The following is a 20,599-nucleotide window of genomic DNA, read 5'->3' on the forward strand; positions in this document are numbered from 1 at the left end:
TTTGCCTGTGTCGCACAACTGACGGGGGCGGGTATGCTCGCTAGCGATATCAGTACCGATATCGCAGAGTGTAAAGTACTCTTTAGTGTAAACGTTCTGCAGAATGGAAAACAAACAGCCTTTCTTTGGCATCAAGGAACAAAATAAACAGTCCATAAACAGGCAGATGCAGGCTCACCAGTACTGGTAAATGTCAGAGTTTCTCCCAGACAGCAGTTTGGGTTCGACACCAAGGCTCAGAATGCTTTACATTCGCTGGTTTCTTTCCGAGAGTCAAGACTGCTCAGGCTCTGGTTAACTATTTATCATTAAACTGGCCCATCTTTATTGTGTTTACCTCTGGCTGCTTCATAAAGAAAGTAGAGGTCACAATGTATTGCACTATATACAGTATATGTAATGTATGATGTCTTGTAGGCTCAGGATCAGACAGTGCAGAATGCTGTATTCTGACTTCTGCAGTTGCTCTTATGCACACAGATCAGGTGACGCTGCAACCGATGTCTCCAATTGACAGCATGACCTTACCTGTGTGGAGATTCAAACCTGCAATAAATTACCATACTGTGCATACAACACAGCTTCACATTGCAAGATCAGGCCCTGTCAGAGATCTTCCTGCCCCTTTCTGTAATAATGTCAACCATCCTAAGCCTAGTATAATGTCCTCCATCCTGGGCCCATTCCTATTATGTCCCCTATTCTGCTTCCCGTCTTGTAATAATAAAGTCCTCTTTTCTGCAAAAATGTCCCCTATATTGGGACCCTTTCTATGACATCCCCCATCCTGGAACACTTCCTGTAATTATGCCCCACCATCCTGGACATTCTGTAATAATGTCCCCCATCCTGGGCCTATTCTGTTTTTTTTTTTCTCCCATCCTGGACCCCATTCTATAACAATGTTCCCCATTCTTCGCCTCTTTTTCCAATAATGTTCCCCATCCAGGGCCTTTTCCTGTAAAGGCCGCTTTACACGCAGCGACATCGCTAAAGCGATGTTGTTGGGGTCACGCAATTCGTGACGCACATCCGACCTCTTTAGCGATGTCGTTGCGTGTGACACCTACGTGCGATTGAAAATCGTCGCAAAAACGTGCAAAATCGTTAATCGTTGACATGCTCCCCTATTCCCAAATATCGTTGCTGCTGCAGGTATGATGTTGTTCCTTGTTCCTGCGACAGCACACATCGCTATGTGTGACACCGCAGGAACGAGGAACCTCACCTATCCTGCAGCTGCCGGCAATGAGGAAGGAAGGAGGTGGGCGGCATGTTACGTTCCGCCCCTCCGCTTCTATAGGGCGGCCGTTTAGTGACGTCGCTGTGACGCCGAACGAACCGCCCCCTTAGAAAGGAGGCGGTTTGCCGGTCATAGCGACGTCGCTAGGCAGGTAAGTAGTGTGACAGGTCCGAGCGATTTTGTGCGCCACGGGCAGCGATGTGCCCGTGACGCACAAACGATGGGGGCAGGTATACATGCTAGTGATCTCACTAGCGAGATCGCAGCGTGTAAAGCGGCCTTTATTCTGTCTCTCATCCTGGGCCTCTTTCTACAATAACGTCCCCCATCCTGGATCCCTTCCAGTAGTAATGTCCCTTACCCTGGGCCCCTTCCTTGTATAATATCCCCCATCCAGGGCTCTTCCTAGTTTAATGTTTGCTATCCTGGGCCCCTTTCTGCTATATTGTCCCCCATAATGGTATAATGTCTACCATCCTGTGCCACATTTTGGTATAATGTCCCCCATCCTGGGCCCCTTTCTCATATAATGTCTGCCATCCTGGGCCTATTTCAGTTATAATGTCCTCCGTTATTTTTCAACGGAAAAAAATAAATAAATTATTCTTACTTTCCTCCACTCGCACGATTTGTGGTAATCTCTTCTATAGCCAGTGCAGAGGCCGTCAGCTAACTTCGTCATGTCCATCCATTTGATGGGCAAGCTGATGTCACCTTCCATTTTCTGATTGGCCGGTGGCTTGTATTGCAGTGCAGGGAGCCAGCATTACATTTCAGCTGAATGAGCGTCCGAAGGACTAGCATCCAGCTGCAATAGCCATCGGTGGGCCCCACTACCGCACGAGCCCAGTCATACCCCTATCAGCCTGCCCCTCTACCACCCGGCTGACATAACCTATTATTTGACCAGCAAGAAAAGAAAAGTAAAATTGTGCATTATGTGTACCAGATACTATGAAAATAAGGTTTACGTTTTACGTTGTGACTGGTCACTGTTGCCATTGCTTTATTTAATGGGGTAAGAGGATAAGATGGTATTTAATGAAGACCCTCGACCTCTGTACAATAGGGAGTCAGCAGTAAATAAATAAGCTGTTATCCGGGGCAGGGGTATGAGTTTCCCCTGGAAAGTGGATATTTGCCAACTGGTATAGAGGCTTGTAGATAATATTTTTGGCTTCATTTCTTCTATACTTCCTTATGCTATTATGTCCAGTACTCCTTATCCGCTTTGTGTATGATTGTATGTTAGATGCTTCATTAGATTAATGCACTGACTGCCAACCACAGGATATCCTGCTCTTGAAGGTTGATTGCATGGGGCACAGGAGTGAATATTCTGATACTTAACTTGTATTTGTGCTGCTCGGAGCACTTTAGAAAGTCAGCAGAAGAACAGTCCGAATAATAAAGAGGCCATCCAATAAAAGCTTGTAAAAAAGCATGAAATTCATAGTGTTTTAGCAAATGTTTTTGATTTTTGCAACTCACAGCTTAGTAGTGGCATAGTGCAATGTTTGGCGGAGCAATGTCTGTTGTGGCCAAAGTCCCTATGTAGCACCACTCCATAAGGACAATGCTTAGACATCCTGATCCTGTAAAATGTCTTTTATTTTAAGGGAAGCTGGATTTTCAGTAGTCTAGCAGATATATGGGATTTGGCAGCCACTGCAGAGACCAAATCTGAATGTCTGGAGCTCATTATTGAATCTGGGTCCATTGCCAGACAAAAAAATAACTTCCTGAGCAGCTGTATGGCTGGAGCATTTTCTATGGTCCCTGCTTCTTGCTCTGCGACATTTTCCGTATGCTGGCTACTTACTTTCTAATCCTTTGAAGTTGGCCGAGCATGTAAAGAGAATTTTTTCTAAGAATTGTGTATAAAAATATCAATAATGGTGATTTATGACTCTGCAAATTGCACGAATGACTAAATGTGATTCCACAGATTCTCTGTTTGCCCAAGCACAGTCATTATTGATATATGGAGAGCAGATATCATCTATGCTGTAGAGGTTATCAGTGGAAGGGTTTAGGCTGTGAAATTAAAATGAATGCCTCATTGGGACTTTTTCCCCACGTTTACAAAGAAAGTATTTTGTATGATCATAAATGTCATTTTAATGGAACCCAGCGTCTATTTGCATTGGTATGCTGCTCTATGGGACATGTCTTCCAGGTGTTGAGTGTCCCATTTAAGTGATTCTTCCTTCCAAGTCCAATTGTGCACATCCTATACAAGACCCGTGAGATATCACAAATGTTATTACTTTAACACTGTTGAGTGTCTTGACAGTTATACATATTGTGATTCTTTTGTAATCCATGTGTTAAGCAGACTTTAGACGCTACGAGATCGCTACAACGATCTCGTTGGGGTCACGGATTTTGTGACGCACATCCGGCTGCTGTAGCGATCTCGTTGTGTGTGACTCCTAGGAGCGATTTTGGATCGTTGCAAAAACGTCCAAAATCGCTCCTTGTTGACATGGGGGTCCATTCTCAAATATCACTGCTGTCGCGTGGGCGAAGTTGTTCCTGCGGCAGTACACATTGCTACGTGTGACGCCGCAGGATTGAGGAACCTCTCCTTACCTGCCACACGCCAGCAATGAGGAAGGAAGAAGGTGGGCGGGATGTTCGTCCCGCTCATCTCCGCCCCTCCGCTTTGATTGGCCGGCCACTTAGTGACGTCGCGGTGACGTCGATGTGATGCCGAACGTCCCTCCCCCTTGAGGGAGGGATTGTTCGGCAGTCACAGCCATGCCGCCGACCAGGTAACTGCGTGTAACGCTGCCGTAGCGATAATGTTCGCTGCAGCAGCGATCACAAAATATCGGCATAACGATAGGAGCAGGTGCTATCACGCTCGCCATCGCTAGCATCGCCTAGCGATGTCACAGCGTGTAAAGCACCCTTTAGTCCAAAAGTGACAGCTATGAACTCTTAAGGGTGCTTTACACGCTGCGACATCGCTAACGATATATCGTTGGGGTCACGGTGTTTGTGATGCACATCCGGCGTCGTTAGCAACATCGCAGCGTGTGACAGCTAGGAGCGATGATCAACGATCGCAAAAATGGCAAAAATCGTTGATCTTTGACACGTCGCTCCAAATCATAATGTCGTTGGTGTTTCATTCCGCAGGTTGTTTGTTGTTCCTGCGGTACCACACATCGCTGTGTGTGACACCGCAGGAACGACGAACATCATCCTACCTGCGTCCATTGGAAAAGAGGAAGGAAGGAGGTGGGCGGCATGTTCCGGCCGCTCATCTCCTCCCCTCCTCTTCTATTGGGTGGCCGCTTTGTGACGCCGCTGTGACGTCGCTATGACGTTGAACGCACCTCCCCCTTGAAGGAGGGATTGTTCGGCAGCAACAGCGACGTCGCTGAACAGGTATGTGAGTGTGACTCTGCCGCAGCGATATTGTTCATATGGCAGCAATCACCACATGTCGCACGAACGATGGGGGCGAGTGCTATCGCTCGCGACATCGCCAGCAATCGCTAGCGGGTAAAGAACCCTTTAGGCTATGTTCACACAGGCCGTTTTTGCAGCGATTTTTAGCATGGTTTTTGGCTTGGTTTTATGCAAATCCGTGCTAATAAAACGCTGCCTTCACAGTCCCAGCAAAGTCTATCAGATTACAGAAATCTCATGCACACACACACACACAAAATCTCTGTGGTGTTTTTCTGACAGTTCTGTCAACCTCCTTGATTTTTGCTGCGTTATTAAAAGAATGATCATATCAATTTTTTCAGCAGTTTTGCCGAGGTTTTTCACCCTAGTGATGGGCAGACTCGCAGATACCCTGGATCGGCGGGTCTAACTGGGTTAATGAAAAACTCAGTTCCGGCCTGGAATTGATCCAGGGTATCTGGCTGGATATAATATGGGGACCAGAATCCAGCACTTTAAAAATGGTGGTGGAAAGGATAGAGGGATTGGAGCAGGCACGTTACTTACAAAGACTCCGGCACGGCTGTACTCCTTTCACTTCATTTTACTTCCGGGGCTGCTCATTAGCCTCATACACATTCAATGGTTCGCACCCACCGACGTCTGTAATTGGTTGCAGTCAGATGTGCCCCCACCCTGAGTGACAGCGTGTCTGACACTTCCAATCACAGACCTATGCATGTCTAATCGTGCTGTAAAAGTAAATAAATAAAAACAATTGGCATAGCACAGATAAAGTCTACGGTGACAGGCTGCAGACCCCAGTCGAGTGCTTATCTTGCTTGTGTATCAAAATAAGGGGAAATGCATGCGACTGGGGAGACCTTATTGGGCCCCCCAGTCTAAAAATAGCAGCCTACCCAGGATTGTCGCATCTATTAGATGCGACAATCCCAGCACTTTACCCAGTGGTTCCCAATTGCACTGGAACGGTGCAAATCGGGATAATAAAGAGTTAATGTCAGCTCACATCTGCCGCTAAGCTCTAGATTAGTAATCTGAGGCATCTATAAGACACCCTTCATTACTAATCTGTAAGTGAAAATAAACACAAACACCGAAAAAATCCTTTATTTGAAATATATAAAAAACACACGCTTTCACCTTTTTATTAACCCCCAAAACACCCTTTCAGGTCCGACATAATCCACACAAGGTACCACAACAATTCCAGCTCTGCTACATCTGAAACTCACAGCAAGTGCCATAGAAAAATGACTGCCCACTATGAGCTTCAGGCAGAGACTCATTGAGCTACGTGATCAGTGGTGAAGTCACTCAGGTTAGTTGTGGGCACAGATGGAGGTTCCCACGGTTCTCCACCTGTGACCACAGGTAAATTTACCTCAGGTTACTTTATTAAGTGACTCCATCCCAGGGGTGTTTTTGGGGTAAATAAATTGGTGAAAGAGGGGTTTTTTTTGCATTTTATTTCAAATAAAGTATTTTTTTGGTGTTTGTGTTTATTTACTTTCACTTAGATTAGTAATGGGGGTCATATAGACTCTACCCATTACTAATCTAGGGCTTAGTGGCAGCTGTGAGCTGCGATTAACCCCTTATTAACCTGATTGCCACCACACCAGGGCAATCGGGAAGAGCCGGATAAAGTGCTGGGCAGCTATTTTTCGGCTGAGGGGGAAGCCAATAAGCCTAAGAAAACTCTCATAGCACTATATGAAACCATTATTAGATCATATATCGTTAGACTACATAGATGGATCCAAATCCACAACAATATTAGGACACACAATCTATATGAACAATTTGCATACTGTCACATCATATGCACTAACAGTAGCTGAGATCTACAATAAGAGTAACAATTGAATGCACAAGTTAATCTAACCCTTAAAAAATATGGACACCTTTATAAGTAAACTTATATTTTTACTTAAATACATGCTTTCATTTTTCACTAACAATTCATTTAGTTATTGGATGTTATAAACAATTTAGAGCCATCTAGCTTCTAACGCCTCTGTCACTGTTACTGATTCTAACAGGTAAAGGCTATTTACACCATTGCAAACACTTCTTATTGTTCATTTGGTTTCTAAATGCAAAGTTAAGTAAGTTTCTAAATGGCCTTCCTTAAAAATATTCTACCATTTTGCTTGTGCAGTGCCAATAAGTTCCTTATTTAACTGAGTACTTTCCCCCTCCCAGTCAGTGTTACAGATAGCAGGAGGGAGGGGATGGGGTAGTACACATTTCTTCAGTAGAAAGGAGAGAAGGTATCTCATGGAGGACAAAGAATGTGACAAAAACTTGTCTATGATGATTTCTAAATTTCGTGTCCAGCTATTGTAGAAGAGTTTTATTGTCAATAAAAACCAAAGAATTTAGCTTTCCGATAGGTCAAAGCTAATCACTGCCGATCCCAGTTGTGAATATGTTGCTGAAGGCCATTATAGAGAAAAGGATAAAGCAAATCAAACAACTTTAAAGGGGGTTTTCTAAGAAAAAAAACAAAAACATTTGCTCGGGGTCCCACTGCTAGGACCACCACAAATCACTAGAATGGGGGATTCTTGATTTCTTGTCCCTTCCTGCTGCCATTGGAAATTTTTTTACATGACATGTTAATTCATGACCCCTTCAAATTGTCTCTTCAGGGAGGAAGAAGACGGACTCTGGTGCCACCTATTGGAGGTAGCAATCCTAGAAGTCAAAGTGACCCTCCAACGAGTCTTGTCATATGACTTAGGATTTATGCCAGATCAGAACCTCAATTTGCGAACACGGTGTTTCGAGGTGATTACTCCTCATCAGTGCAAAGTATGAGACCTGATCTGGTTGTATGAGAGGCTAAAACGTAGTCTAAAGGGGAAGCTATTCTCCTTACGGAAACTAACCCACCATTCCAGCATGCCAGTGAGGAGTCTTATAGCTGCAGTTCTCCTCTGGCAAATATTCAAATTGACACCTCAGGGAGGAAGAAGACAAACTCTGGTGCCACCTATTTGAGGTATTCATGACCTCTGCCACTTCATTAAGTGCCCGACTATTTTCATCAGTCCCGTAGATATCTCATTGAGCAGCGGTGGTTGTACAGTACATGACAATGCTGCTCCTTACAATTGTGAAGCAGTGAAAACAATAACAAAAGCGGAGGGATCAGGGCCCCTAGTGGTCCCTGGAGATCCAGCAGTAGGAGAGTTATCACTTATCGGCTTTATAGGTGTTATATGCCATTTGTGGGGAAAAGCCTTTTAAACTTACCAACTTAAAGAAGTGCAAAATAAAATTTGGAAAGCTCCTATAAATTTGGCAACATTTACCACTCGTACAATCCAATTTCATATAAACATGGCTTCATAGTGAATTTCTTCTGCCAGACAGACTTGCTATGAAATTGTTTATTATATTAAGACAGCGTTCAGTCTGTAAAGTCTGGCATCTACGACTGTAAACGGCTTCATTTAGAATTTCACCATATCACTTGTAACTATAAAGAAGCTTGTGTTTATTATCTGCAGAAATGACTTACGAGCAGATTTCAGAACTTGTGCAAACATTCATAATGAATACACAGTCCAATTTATTTATGTACATTTTAAGCAAAACTACTGTACAGTTTCCGCGCTCCATAACCTGGGTTGATATTTGGTTTGGACTCATTCACTGTATGGTAATGGAAATAACATCAAGCATGCTTTCCCAATATATATATATATATATATATATATATATAAATATTTTTAAAGCCATAAAAGAGAAAAAATAATAATAATAAAAAATATATATATATATATATATATATATACACAGTATATATATATATATTTATATTTATATTTGTATATTTATTATTATTATTTTTTTTTTTTTATTTCACCAGCTATTTTAGAATTGGCTTTAAAAATATTTTTATTGTGGAATTTATACATTTCTATAGAGATACAATATATCACACATTTAAAATATTTCTCTATCTTCTTCCAATCTTAATACTTACGTTTAATGTTTCTCTAAAATTTAAATTCTCAAACTTGTGCATGATGGTAAAGTTCTTATTTTAAAGGGAATCTGTCACCAGGTTTTTCCAGGACGCCACATGACAGCACGGTAGGAGTTGCTCCTTTGACCTTTACAGGGACAGGAAAACGCAAGAGTTTAAAAGCCCCTCCCCATCCCCCTTTCCTCAGTGTTTTTCCTGTCCTTGTACAGGACGGACGCAAGTCTTACCGTCGGAGGTATGGGGTCCAGGCGGATCGGGGGGGCTTGCTCTCTCCTTCCTGCCGGTCAAGCAGCCCCTGGCCGACACTTCTGTTACAGAGGTACCTCAGCCGACCGGTGGAGCGAGATCTCCCGGCACCATGCCGCTTCCCTCAGGTGAGGGCTCTCGGCAGCCCGTTGTTTGCTGCCGGCCATGGGGCACTTCCGGGTCTGCGCAGGCCGTGCGTTCCAGCATGACTTGCACGCTGACGCATGCGCCGTGCGGAGATCACCGCATTTCCGGGTTCGGAATTTGGCGGTGGCCTGGGAGGCAGCAGGTGTTCCGGAACAGAGCACTGAAGGCGGGAATGGACCCTGACGTCGCAGAACCAGGTAATAAAACCGGGGTACCGGGGGACGGCTCTGTATTCTCTGTATTCCACTTGTCATGGAGGATGATCGGTCAGATGCTGGAGCCCCTGCAGAATCCCAGGGTCATGTGAGTGCAGACGTACCTGGGTTAGGACCAGGGATGCTAGGAGTGGTCACTGATTCAGTCTACCCCTTCATTTTTAGGAGTCTTCCACGCGCACCAGCACTATTCCTAGGAAAGCCCAGAGAAAATTTGTCAGGACAAAAAAATGTGCAGTCTGCCATTTACAGCTGTCAGAGTCCTGTACTAAACAGTTATGTGATCCTTGCATAGCAGACTTAGTCTCCAGTGAACAAACTTCCCTGCTGACAGACATGAGGGCTATGATACGAGAGGAAGTGCAGTCGGTCATTGCCAGTACATCATCCCACCAGGAATGTCGAGACATGCCTCACAAACGACAACGACAGGACATAGAATTCTCTTCAGAGGAGGGAGAGATTTCTTATGACTCTGAGTCTCAGTTAGAAGAGGAGACGGCAGGTCCGGCACCGGAGGAGGGCCGTAGGTATCTCTTTTCCTCCTGTGATACGGATGAACTGCTTCGAGCTGTCAGAAAGACCATGATGGTGGAGGAGCAGGAGAAACCGAGGTCTGTCCAGGATGAAATGTTCGGTGGACTAAGGTCTCAACGCCATCGAGTGTTCCCCGTCAATTCTCATGTCAGAGCAATGATAATGGAGGAATGGCAGGAGGCTGAGAAAAAATTAGTAATTCCCAGGGAATTTAGGGCTCGCCTCCCATTTGAGCCGGATGATATTAAAGACTGGGAAGAGGTGCCTAAAATCGATGTCCCGGTGGCTAAGGTAGCTAGAAAGACTGCTATCCCATTTGAGGACTCATCCGGGTTGAAAGACCCAATGGACAGAAAGGCAGACAGCCTTCTAAAAAGGGCATGGGAAGCTGCAGCCACCACTATCAAGACTAACATTGCAGCTACGTCTGTGGCCCGCTACATGTCCAGGTGGTTGGATGACCTAGAATCCCAGTTTGTGGATAGGGCTCCCATGGAGTCGGTCCAGGAGTCTATATCCCTCCTGAAACTTGCCACAGGGTTTATGGCAGATGCTTCAGCGGAATCAATTCGATTTTCTGCTAGAAATGAAGCATTGACTAATTCTGCCCGCAGGGCCATTTGGTTAAAAACGTGGTCAGGGGATTGTGCCTCTAAAAACAAATTGTGTGCTATCCCTTTTTCAGGTGTGAGAGTTTTTGGTCCCGCTCTTGACGAGATCCTAGAAAAAGCGTCTGATAAGAAAGGGGAATTCCCCGAGGAAAGGTCTCGTCGGGGTCCTCCTACCCGTCGGTTTCGTCCCTTTAGGAATCCTGACTACAAAAGTAGGGGTAAAACGGATAGGTGGAGTTATTATAAAGGAGGAAAGGAGAGGAATCCCTCCTTTGACAATAGAAAGAACCACAATCGGTCCTGACGCCAAGGTGGGAGGCCGTCTGGTGGAGTTTCAATCAGAGTGGGCACGAATCACGTCCAATCCTTGGGTTCTCCAGGTGGTATAAGGCGGTCTCATGATAGAATTCTCTCGGGTGCCCCCCGACAGATTTCTTCTCACACAAATTCGCTCCCCAGACTCGTCCTACCAGCTCTGGTCCGAGGTTCAAAATCTGTTGCATACCCGAGCAATACGTCCGGTTCCTCGTCAGGAACGCTTCAGGGGCCACTACTCCAGTCTCTTTACCGTCCTAAAACCGTCGGGAGATGTGCGCACGATTATCAATCTCAAGCCCCTAAATCGATTTGTTCGCTACAAAAAATTCCGTATGGAATCCATCAGATCGGCTATCCCACTCATCGGTCTACATTCAGTTATGGCCACAATAGATCTGTCAAGCGCATATTATCACATCGCTATACACTCGGCCAGTCAAAAGTTCCTGAGGTTTGCTTTGGAAAAACAGGGCGTAATCTATCACTACCAGTTCCGGTGTCTTCCTTTTGGCCTATCATCCGCTCCCCGAACCTTCACAAAGGTTATGGCAGAGGTAGTGGCCCACCTCAGAACGTTGGGGGTCACCGTCGTTCCTTACCTGGACGATCTCCTTCTCATTGCAGCCAACCCAGGAGAATTGTCCCACCAAGTGGAGCTCGCTCTATTCCACCTCCAGAATCTGGGGTGGATGGTGAACATTCACAAATCAAATTTACTGGCAGAATCCAGAAAAAGTTTCCTCGGCATACTTCTGGACTCGGATATGAGAATGTCATTCTTACCGGCATCAAAGATAAGATCACTTCAACACAAGATACGGGCCTTCCAAAGTCAAGAGAAATGCACTGTCCGGGAGGCTATGAGGGTGTTGGGTCTGATGACGTCATGTTTCCCATGTGTCCGGTGGAGCCAGTTCCATTCAAGACCGCTTCAACAGCTGATCCTTTCCAAACCAGTGGGTCGCTACTGCTCGCTGACCAGCCGACACACCTTGAACCGCAGAATTGTCCTTCCAGTTCGGCTCCGACACGATCTGCGATGGTGGACAAACGAAAAACATTTATCGGTGGGAGTTCATTGGGACTGCTCGCCGTCAGTTACGCTCATTACCGACGCCAGCCAGACAGGTTGGGGGGCACACGTGGGCAAGGTATCTTTCCAGGGTATATGGCCACACCGGCTGATGGCCTGCTCTTCCAACAACAGGGAGTTGAACGCAGTCTGGCAGGCCCTCAACAGCAAACAGCACTTGTTCCTGCATCAACATGTCCGTATCCTCTCGGACAATGTGACAACGGTCGCGTTCCTCAGACACCAGGGCGGCCCGAGACATCATCAGTTGCAAACATTAGCGCACCTCATATTCCGCTGGGCCGAGACCTCTGTTCTGTCCATTTCGGCTGTGCACCTGAAGGGATCGGACAATTGTCTGGCGGATTATCTCAGCAGACACCAGATCGACCCCGCAGGTTGGTGTCTCCACAACGCAGTATTCCAGTCACTAATTGCCCGGTGGGGGACGCCTCATTGGGATCTGTTCACGTCCAGGACCAACTCGAAGTGCGAGAACTTCTTCTCTCTCAATCCCAACGACTGGCATATGCCTTTCCCCCTCTTCCATTGATCTCCAGAGTCCTTCAGAAGATCCGTCAGGACAGGGCCAAAGTCATCCTCATTGTTCCATTTTGGCCAAGAAGGAGCTGGTTCTCGCTCCTGAACAACATGGCAGTAGACGAGCCCGTTCTCCTTCCCCTGAGGGAGGATCTACTCAGCCAGGGTCCAGTGTTCCACCACAATCTTCGCAATCTTCATCTCTCAGCTTGGATCCTGAAGGGCGGTTCTTGAAGAATAAGGGCTTGTCTGCGGCGGTTATTACTACACTGCAAGCCAGTAGGAAGCCGGTTACCCAAACGATTTATCGGCGGATCTGGGCTAGATTTTGTGCCTTCCTCGGTGAGGAACCAAGAGACAGTGCCCGGCCGGATATTCCTCGGATCCTTGATTTTCTTCAGGAAGGTTTCCACCAGGGCCTGAAACCCAGTACAATTAAAGTCCAGATCTCGGCGCTCAGTGTCTTCTTCGATACTTCCCTCGCTTCCCATCCTTGGATTGTCCGTTTTGTCAAAGGACTTCAGAGATTGCGGCCTACTATTAGATCCACAGTTCCTCCATGGGATCTGGGTCTGGTTCTTAAGGGACTCTGCGAGGGACCGTTCGAGCCTCTGGATGAAGTCTCCATTCAGCAATTATCCTTCAAAACGGCTTTTTTGCTGGCCATTACCACCGCAAAGAGGATAGGCGAACTGCAAGCATTATCCATTCGCCCTCCATATCTACAGATCCTGCCCGACAGAATTATTTTGAAGCTTGATCCCACATTCCGACCGAAGGTGGTGTCTGTGTCTAATCTAGAACAAGAAGTGGTCTTACCAGCGGTCTGTTCCGATTCTTCCACCCGCACAGATGATTCCCTTCGCTTTCTGGACGTCAGAAGAGCGGTGCTGGCTTATTTGGAAGCTACCCGGAGCTGGCGGATAGATTCAAACCTTTTTGTGCAATTTGCAGGAAAAAAACGAGGGAAGACGGTGTCTAAGACAACTCTGTCTCGGTGGGTTAGGTCTACTATTTCTGCTACTTACCAGTACGCGGGTCGCGAACCCCCCACTCTTTTTAGGGCTCACTCCACCAGGGCTCTGTCTACTTCATGGGCAGAAAGGGCGGGGGTGTCCCTAGAACAAATCTGCCGTACAGCGACGTGGTCTGGTCCCCACACGTTTTGTAAGCACTATCAACTGGATCTTCTCACTGAGCAACAAACATTGTTCGGTAGGAAGGTTCTACAGGCTGTGGTCCCACCCTCATAGGGATTACTTTGGCATTCTCCTACCGTGCTGTCATGTGGCGTCCTGGAAAATAGGAATTACTACTTACCGGTAATGATGTTTCCAGGAGCCAACATGACAGCACTCTTGTTTCCCTCCCGTTTGCTTATGTTTTGTATTGTTGTACGTTCTGCATTAATAAAATGGTGTTATCTCCCATCCTGGTGTGGTACTTTAAAAATCACTGAGGAAAGGGGGATGGGGAGGGGCTTTTAAACTCTTGCGTTTTCCTGTCCCTGTAAAGGTCAAAGGAGCAACTCCTACCGTGCTGTCATGTTGGCTCCTGGAAACATCATTACCGGTAAGTAGTAATTCCTATTTTTTCTGCCTAATCTGACAGCAACATGTAGGGAAAGAGACACATTCCAATGATATATCACTTAGTTTACTGAGTGCAGTAGTTGTGACACAGAGTTCTCAGATGTAGCAGAGCTCAGAAAGCTTACCCCGCCCACACCACAGATTTCTGTGTATATTATCTATTGAGAGTGAGCTGATTATCAGAGGAGAGGAGTTGTTGGACCAGTGCTCACATGCACAGTAGTCTTCAAAGCATGAAACAGAAGGAGATAACAGATTGTTCATGCTTTCTGTTTCATGCTTTGTTGATGTCCTGGGCCTGAGGAAGAGGTTTCAACCTCAAAACGCGTAGACCTATGAAATAAAAAAGATATTCATCCATCAACATCTCTACATCTTCATTTGGCTGATGCGCGGTGTTAACCTCTTCTCTTCTCTTGTTTGAATGCTCATCCACGTAGGGCTGCGGCAGACGCCATTATCTTATGCTTGCAGTGGTTGTGACTTTCACAACCACATTGAGTGTATATTTTCTATATACTACTCCTGTCATCTGGTATTACCCTATCAGCGCTTCTTTTTTCTAGTTTCATCACATGCACAGTAGTGTTGGCAGTGATTATACCTTGGTGATGAAACAATGTTTGTATGTAAACAGCACACAGCCTGATAAGTGACACATCCCCAAATACATTGTTTTAATGGCCTTACACCAATCAGACGGGGTTAAATTGAGAAAAGCTTATATGAAAGAAAAATTGTATCGAGTTTTTCGTTTTTGTTTTGTAAAGAAATGCACAATTTGGAGGGAAATAAGCCTGCATTTGCAAACTAAAGAATTAAACATTTGCTCTGAGTTACAAAACTTGTCAGAAGACGCAGGTGTTAAACCTCATTCAGATGTCAGGTTTTTTTCACATAGGAGAAAATCGAGTTTTATCAGATATTGTTTAGTTTCATCATTTTTTTACACTGTTGAGAAAAAAAAGTTTTCCCCCTTTTCCCTATCTGTCAGGCCTCTTTCACATGTTTTTGCAAAACACTCGTTTTGCACAGTCTGTGGTGTAAGTGCGTATGTGTGTGCGTGTGTCCATGTGTGTGTTCAGCGTGTGCGGTCAGTGTGACATCCGCATAGCACACGGACAGCATGAATTTTTATACTTACCTGTCCATTGTCCTGATGTCTCGGGGAGCTGCTGCTTCCGGTCCTCTGTGCAGCACATTTGCAATGAGCATAATGAGCGGGGATCGGAAGCAAGTGACAGCAGCGGTAGACACAGCAGAGCTGGAGAAGGTGTGTAGAAATTCATTTTATTTCACAGAAACGTGTTATTTTCCAGTATGTGTCACACTGATGGCAGACGGATCACATCCGTGCGGTCCGTGTGACACCTGTGCTGCCAGAGAAAAATGGACATGTCTATGTGTGGAGCACATGGACACGTGTATGCTCCACACGGACGCACGGTCCATGGGAAAACACGCACACACGCATTTTAATGGGTCTACGTGTGCCCATGGCTCCGATACGGACCTCACACGTACCGGACACACGAACGTGTGAAGGGGGCCTCAGTCAGTGAAGAACAGACAGCACACAGATGGCATCCAAGTGCTGTACAATTTTGTCCCATAGAGTTTCATTGCCGAGTTTCTACAAACCACTCTGTCCACAAAAAATGACGGACATGTGAACAGCCCCATACATGGATAGCACTCATACATGAAAAACCGACATATCAATCAGCCCTTAATACAACAAGGCAAGCGTTTCCATCAGCAATAGCATATTCCATATTTATTTATTTTTTATTAGGGGTAATTAATGTAAAATGTGCCTTTGATTAATTAATCACCATTTTACACTTTATATATAAAAATAACCTAACTAAAAATCACTTTATAAAAACATTACTTATTTTTGTGCTGTATTATACTTCAGAGCTACATTCACAATTCTACAACACTCTCATTGTGAGACATTTCTAATATCTGAGCCCCTGCTATTCTTCTTTACATTGTCTGATGTAAAGACTATGCATGAATGAAAACCAAAGTATAAAGAGGCGAGTTCTAATTCATATATATTTTGCAATGGATAAATGGCAATTATATTTTTGTGCATTCATAAAAAAAGCAGGGACATAACAATGAATGGTTCCTACCGGGATATTTACCTTCTGTTTATGAATTAGAAGTATCATAAGGGAATGTTCACACGTGGCATTTTTGTAGAGTTATTGCTGCATTTTTTTACCCGGCGCATTTAGTGCATAAAATACACTAGTTTTACAGCACCAGCATAATCAATGAGATTTCTGAAATCTCATGCACACACTCGATTTTTTTCTCGTGTGTATTTTGCTGCTTTTTGCCCAAATACTTTCATCCTTTTTGCATCACTTTTCACCCATTTAAAATGCCACTTGTGAACATGCCCTAATATCAAGATTTACAGTACAGATCTATTCTCTCTTTTTATTAGAATTTACTCTTAGGGATTAGCTTTATAGTGAAACGTTTTTATTCTTGTAAGTTTTATTAAACTTAGATTTGTTTCTTTGCAGTGGATGCGATTGTGGAGTTTGACTACAAGGCTCAGCATGACGACGAGCTGACTATCGTGGCAGGTGACATCATCACCAAAATCAAAAAAGAAGATGGCGGTTGGTGGGAAGGAGAGCTGAAAGGAAGGAGAGGACTTTTCCCTGACAACTTTGTAAGAGTGAGTACCTTTAATACATCTTGCTCGAAAATTAGAAAACTATAAAATATTACAGTGACAAATGGGAATAGCTGAAAGGAATGCAACTAAAAACCTGTCATAAGTGTGTCCCGCCCCGCGGAGATTTTGGGCAAATCTGGAATCAAAAGATCACAAGACCTTAGTGTTCGCAGATCCACTACTGGTATTAAATAACATCTACTTGATTATAATGCTGTTAGAGGGTTAAGCACACTTTTCTGTCTGGCTGCTGTCTGTAACTTTAATCCCAGGTGCAGCTCTTTTGCTACCACTACCCTTTGGTATATAAAGTCATCTGACGCCAGTGATAGAATCTGAATCCTTATTACTTCTAGGCACTCCACTTTGGAAGGAACCAGGCTCTGGAAGAAGTGTCATTTGCAGCTGTGGTGTTAGCTACATTGTAGCCGCTTGGAGTGTTTTTCCTTTTATTGCCTATTTTCCCTGTCTGTTATCCTAACCTTTTGTTTCTTTATTGCAGAGGTGAGACTAGTGCTTTCACCAGCCTGCTCACTAGCTAGGGTTAGTTTAGGACAAGAAAGGGCTTAGGCACATGGTCAGCAACAGGATGAATGAATCCATATAGGGACCTCAGGTGAGTGCAGGCGGTGTCCCCTCTCCCTAGCGCCAGGTTCCTCTGTTGTATTGTGGAGCCAGTGTGTTGCAGTACCTGTTGGGGGTTTTCTGGTACCTGGAAAAATCCCGTTTTGACAAAACCTTACGCCCTTCCGACCGTGATAATATGGGTGTTGCTGCTCAATATCCTACAGATCCTACTCTCAAGAGGCCAGTAAAAATATGATAATCTGTTTGAGCTGTTCTTGTGCCAGTGTAAGATTTGTGGTTACTGTACGTTTCTCTCTGCAGGGTCAACAACAATATTTTCATAATCAAAGAGGTCACCATGGAACTGGAACAACTAGTACCATTAACAAACAACACCCCGTGACTTAACAGACTGGATCTTGTTAGGTTGTGACATGAAGGAGTGTAAAAATTGTGGTTAACTGCAGCCACTCCAAGAGGAGTTGTAGAAGTAGCCTTATATTTTTGAGTAAATGTTTCTGAAAATGCTACACGGCTGCTAAATGAACAAGGGCCTCAAGAGTATCAATTCGGCTGGTATATGTCAATATATCTTTTGAAATAGAGTCTGTCACCCACAAACTGCAAATTCAGCTAATTAAACAATTATATGGAGGCCATAGCCCCTATTAAAATCCTCTCCCCGCCCCCTTCCCCCCACAAAAAAAGTAAAATGTAAATGAAGCTAAAATCCAATTTTTTAAAAATCTATTACAGCCAGATTTTTTTTTACCAAACAACACATATAAGAAGTGGAAAATGAGATATTTTTCCATTTCATTTTAAAAAATTAACTGATTTAGAATTAGACAGCAGCAACACGCCTCAAAAAATTGGGACAAGGCTAAAAATAAGACTGAAAAAGTGAGTGGTACTAATTAAAAACAACCATAGAGTTAATTTTCAATAAACAATATACAATGACTGTGTATAACATGAGCATGTAAGAAAGGCAGAGTCTCTCAAGCAGAGATGGTCAGAAGATAATCAATCTGTAAATAACCACGTCTAAGAATTGTGGGGCAATTTCAGAAAAATGCTGCTCAATGTAATACTGCAAAGTCTTTGAATATTCCATTATCTACAGTACATAATATCATCAAAATATTCAGAGAAATCTATGTTCACAAGGGACAAGGCTTAATATTGGATGTCAAAGATCTATCGGCTTGCAGGTGGCACTGCATTAAACACGGTTATGATTCAGTTGTACAAATTACTGCAGCGTCTCAGGAATAGTTCCAGAAATCATTGTCTATAAATAAATACATGAAATGGAGTCCACAAATTGAAGCAAATTTGAAATTCTTTAGGAAAACCACAAACAGCATGTCCTACGGGCGCAAAGGAGACGGACCATCCAGCTTGTTCTCAGCACACAGTTCAAAAGCCAGCATTGGGTCGGGTTGCATTTGTGCCTTTGCTATGGGAAACCTATAAATCTTGAACCAGCTCTATCATTGTCAAGCATTGTATATTAGTTTTAGCACAACACAAACTCCCATCCAGACAATGTCTATTTTAGGAAAAGCCTTGTATATTTCAGGAAAACACATACTGCATCCGTTCAACAGCATGAGTTCGCTGAAGACTTCGGGCGATGAACTGCCTGCAGTTTAGACCTTCCACCAATAGAAAACATTTGGTACATTATAAAAAATCCAGCAAAGAAGTCCCAGGACTGTTGAACAGCCAAAATTCTGGCAAGAATGGGTCAACATTCCTCTCCTTAAACTCCAGCAATTGGTCTCCTCACTTACCGGACATTTACAGACTGGTGTGAAAAGAACAATAGCGGATACTGCACTATCGCAGATCTGTCCATTTCCCAACTCTTTTGAGATGTATTGTTGCCATCAATTAGATTACAGCAAGATGTCTCCTTTTATTTATTTATTTTTTTTAAAATGTCTCTTTTCAGAGTTATATCTATTCATGGATTTCATTACTCATCTTAATGTAATGCCATCTGGTATTTGGGATGTATTGCATACAGTGAGATGTGTGGCGGCTTTACTTATCACACTGATCGCAGAGAAACTGTAAACCAGTCATCTTAGCAGGTTATTAAAAATTCACACCTCTAATTTTGAAGTGAAACTTAAAAAAAAATCAGAAGAAATTACTATTCTGAATAAAGGGGGAGGGCAGGGGGTCTGCAATTGCAGTACATTGCTCATAGAATCTTTCCCCTTTTGCATTGAGCATTTATAATTATTGACAATTTAAAGTCAGCCACTTCATGGTACGTGAGGAAAGCCACAATAAAAATAGGAAATGCTATCTTCTGGAGTGTGTGACTATATTGAGTTAAGCCTGCTTTACACGCTGCAATAGAGAGAGGGGAGCCAGCACGATCTGAAAATGGCATGCATCATATAAAAAGTGCAAATTCACAGATTTATTCCAACTGTACTGTAATATAAATGAGATTTTTAGCAAATAATTGATCAATTCTTTGAGCCACCCCTGCCAAAGTCACGGCAAATCTCAATAGGGGGGTCCTACTCTATATTCTGTATTTCATGTGCCATGCGGCCTCCTAGATAAAGTTAAAAGCAGAACCATAATGGAGCACACATACCTGTAACCTGTATATATAACCGCTTCTATGTTGCAAAAGAGGCAATTGTGGATAGAGGCCAGCCCAGGTCCCAGCATGTGGAGCAAGCTCTACACATACCAGGACTATATCAGAACTGACCCTCCCAGTGCCAGAGAGCAACCACGCTGCAATGTATCTTACAATGTGTCGGCGGGGTCACGTCGTAAGTGACGCACATCCGACATCATAAGTTACATTGCAGTGTGTGACAGCTACGTGCGATTGCGATTGAACGGTAAAACGTTCATTGCATACACATCGTACCTTTCTCTAGAATTGCACGTCAGATTGTTCACCGTACCTGGGGTAGCACACATCGCAGTGTGTGACACCCCGGGAACGATGAACAGATCTTACCAGCGTCCTGCGACTTGCGGCCCACAATGCGGAAGGAAGGAGGTGGGCGGGATGTTTACGTCCCGCTCATCTCCGCCCCTCCGCTTCTATTGGCCGGCTGCCGCGTGACGTCGATGTGACGCCGAACGACCCTCCCACTCCAGGAAGTGGACCTTCTCCGCCCACATCGAGGTCGTATGGTAGGTAAGTACGTGTGACGGGGGTTACTCGTATATACGGCACGTTCAACAAATTGAACGTGCCACACATACGATGGGGGCGTTGCAAATCGCATACAATATCGTATGCGAAATTGCAACGTGTAAAGCAGGCTTTATTTAATCACTATCCGCACAAAAAGGTCAGGTTAGGGACCCACTCAAGAGGTTTGCCGTGAC

At 44.4% G+C, this 20,599-nt stretch overlaps 1 protein-coding gene across 1 annotated transcript in view; it reads left to right on the forward strand.

Annotated features, from left to right (window-relative positions):
- The window catches only part of SH3KBP1 (SH3 domain containing kinase binding protein 1), a 547,421-nt gene that overhangs the window by 84,932 nt on the left and 441,890 nt on the right, over positions 1 to 20,599 (forward strand). The window contains exon 2 of the mRNA XM_075335430.1: positions 16,497 to 16,654. Within this exon, the coding sequence (XP_075191545.1) occupies positions 16,497 to 16,654 (158 nt within the window). The remainder of the gene's footprint in view (positions 1 to 16,496; positions 16,655 to 20,599) is intronic.

This window comes from Anomaloglossus baeobatrachus, chromosome 2, assembly GCF_048569485.1.
Source record: "Anomaloglossus baeobatrachus isolate aAnoBae1 chromosome 2, aAnoBae1.hap1, whole genome shotgun sequence".
Taxonomy (NCBI): domain Eukaryota; kingdom Metazoa; phylum Chordata; class Amphibia; order Anura; family Aromobatidae; genus Anomaloglossus; species Anomaloglossus baeobatrachus.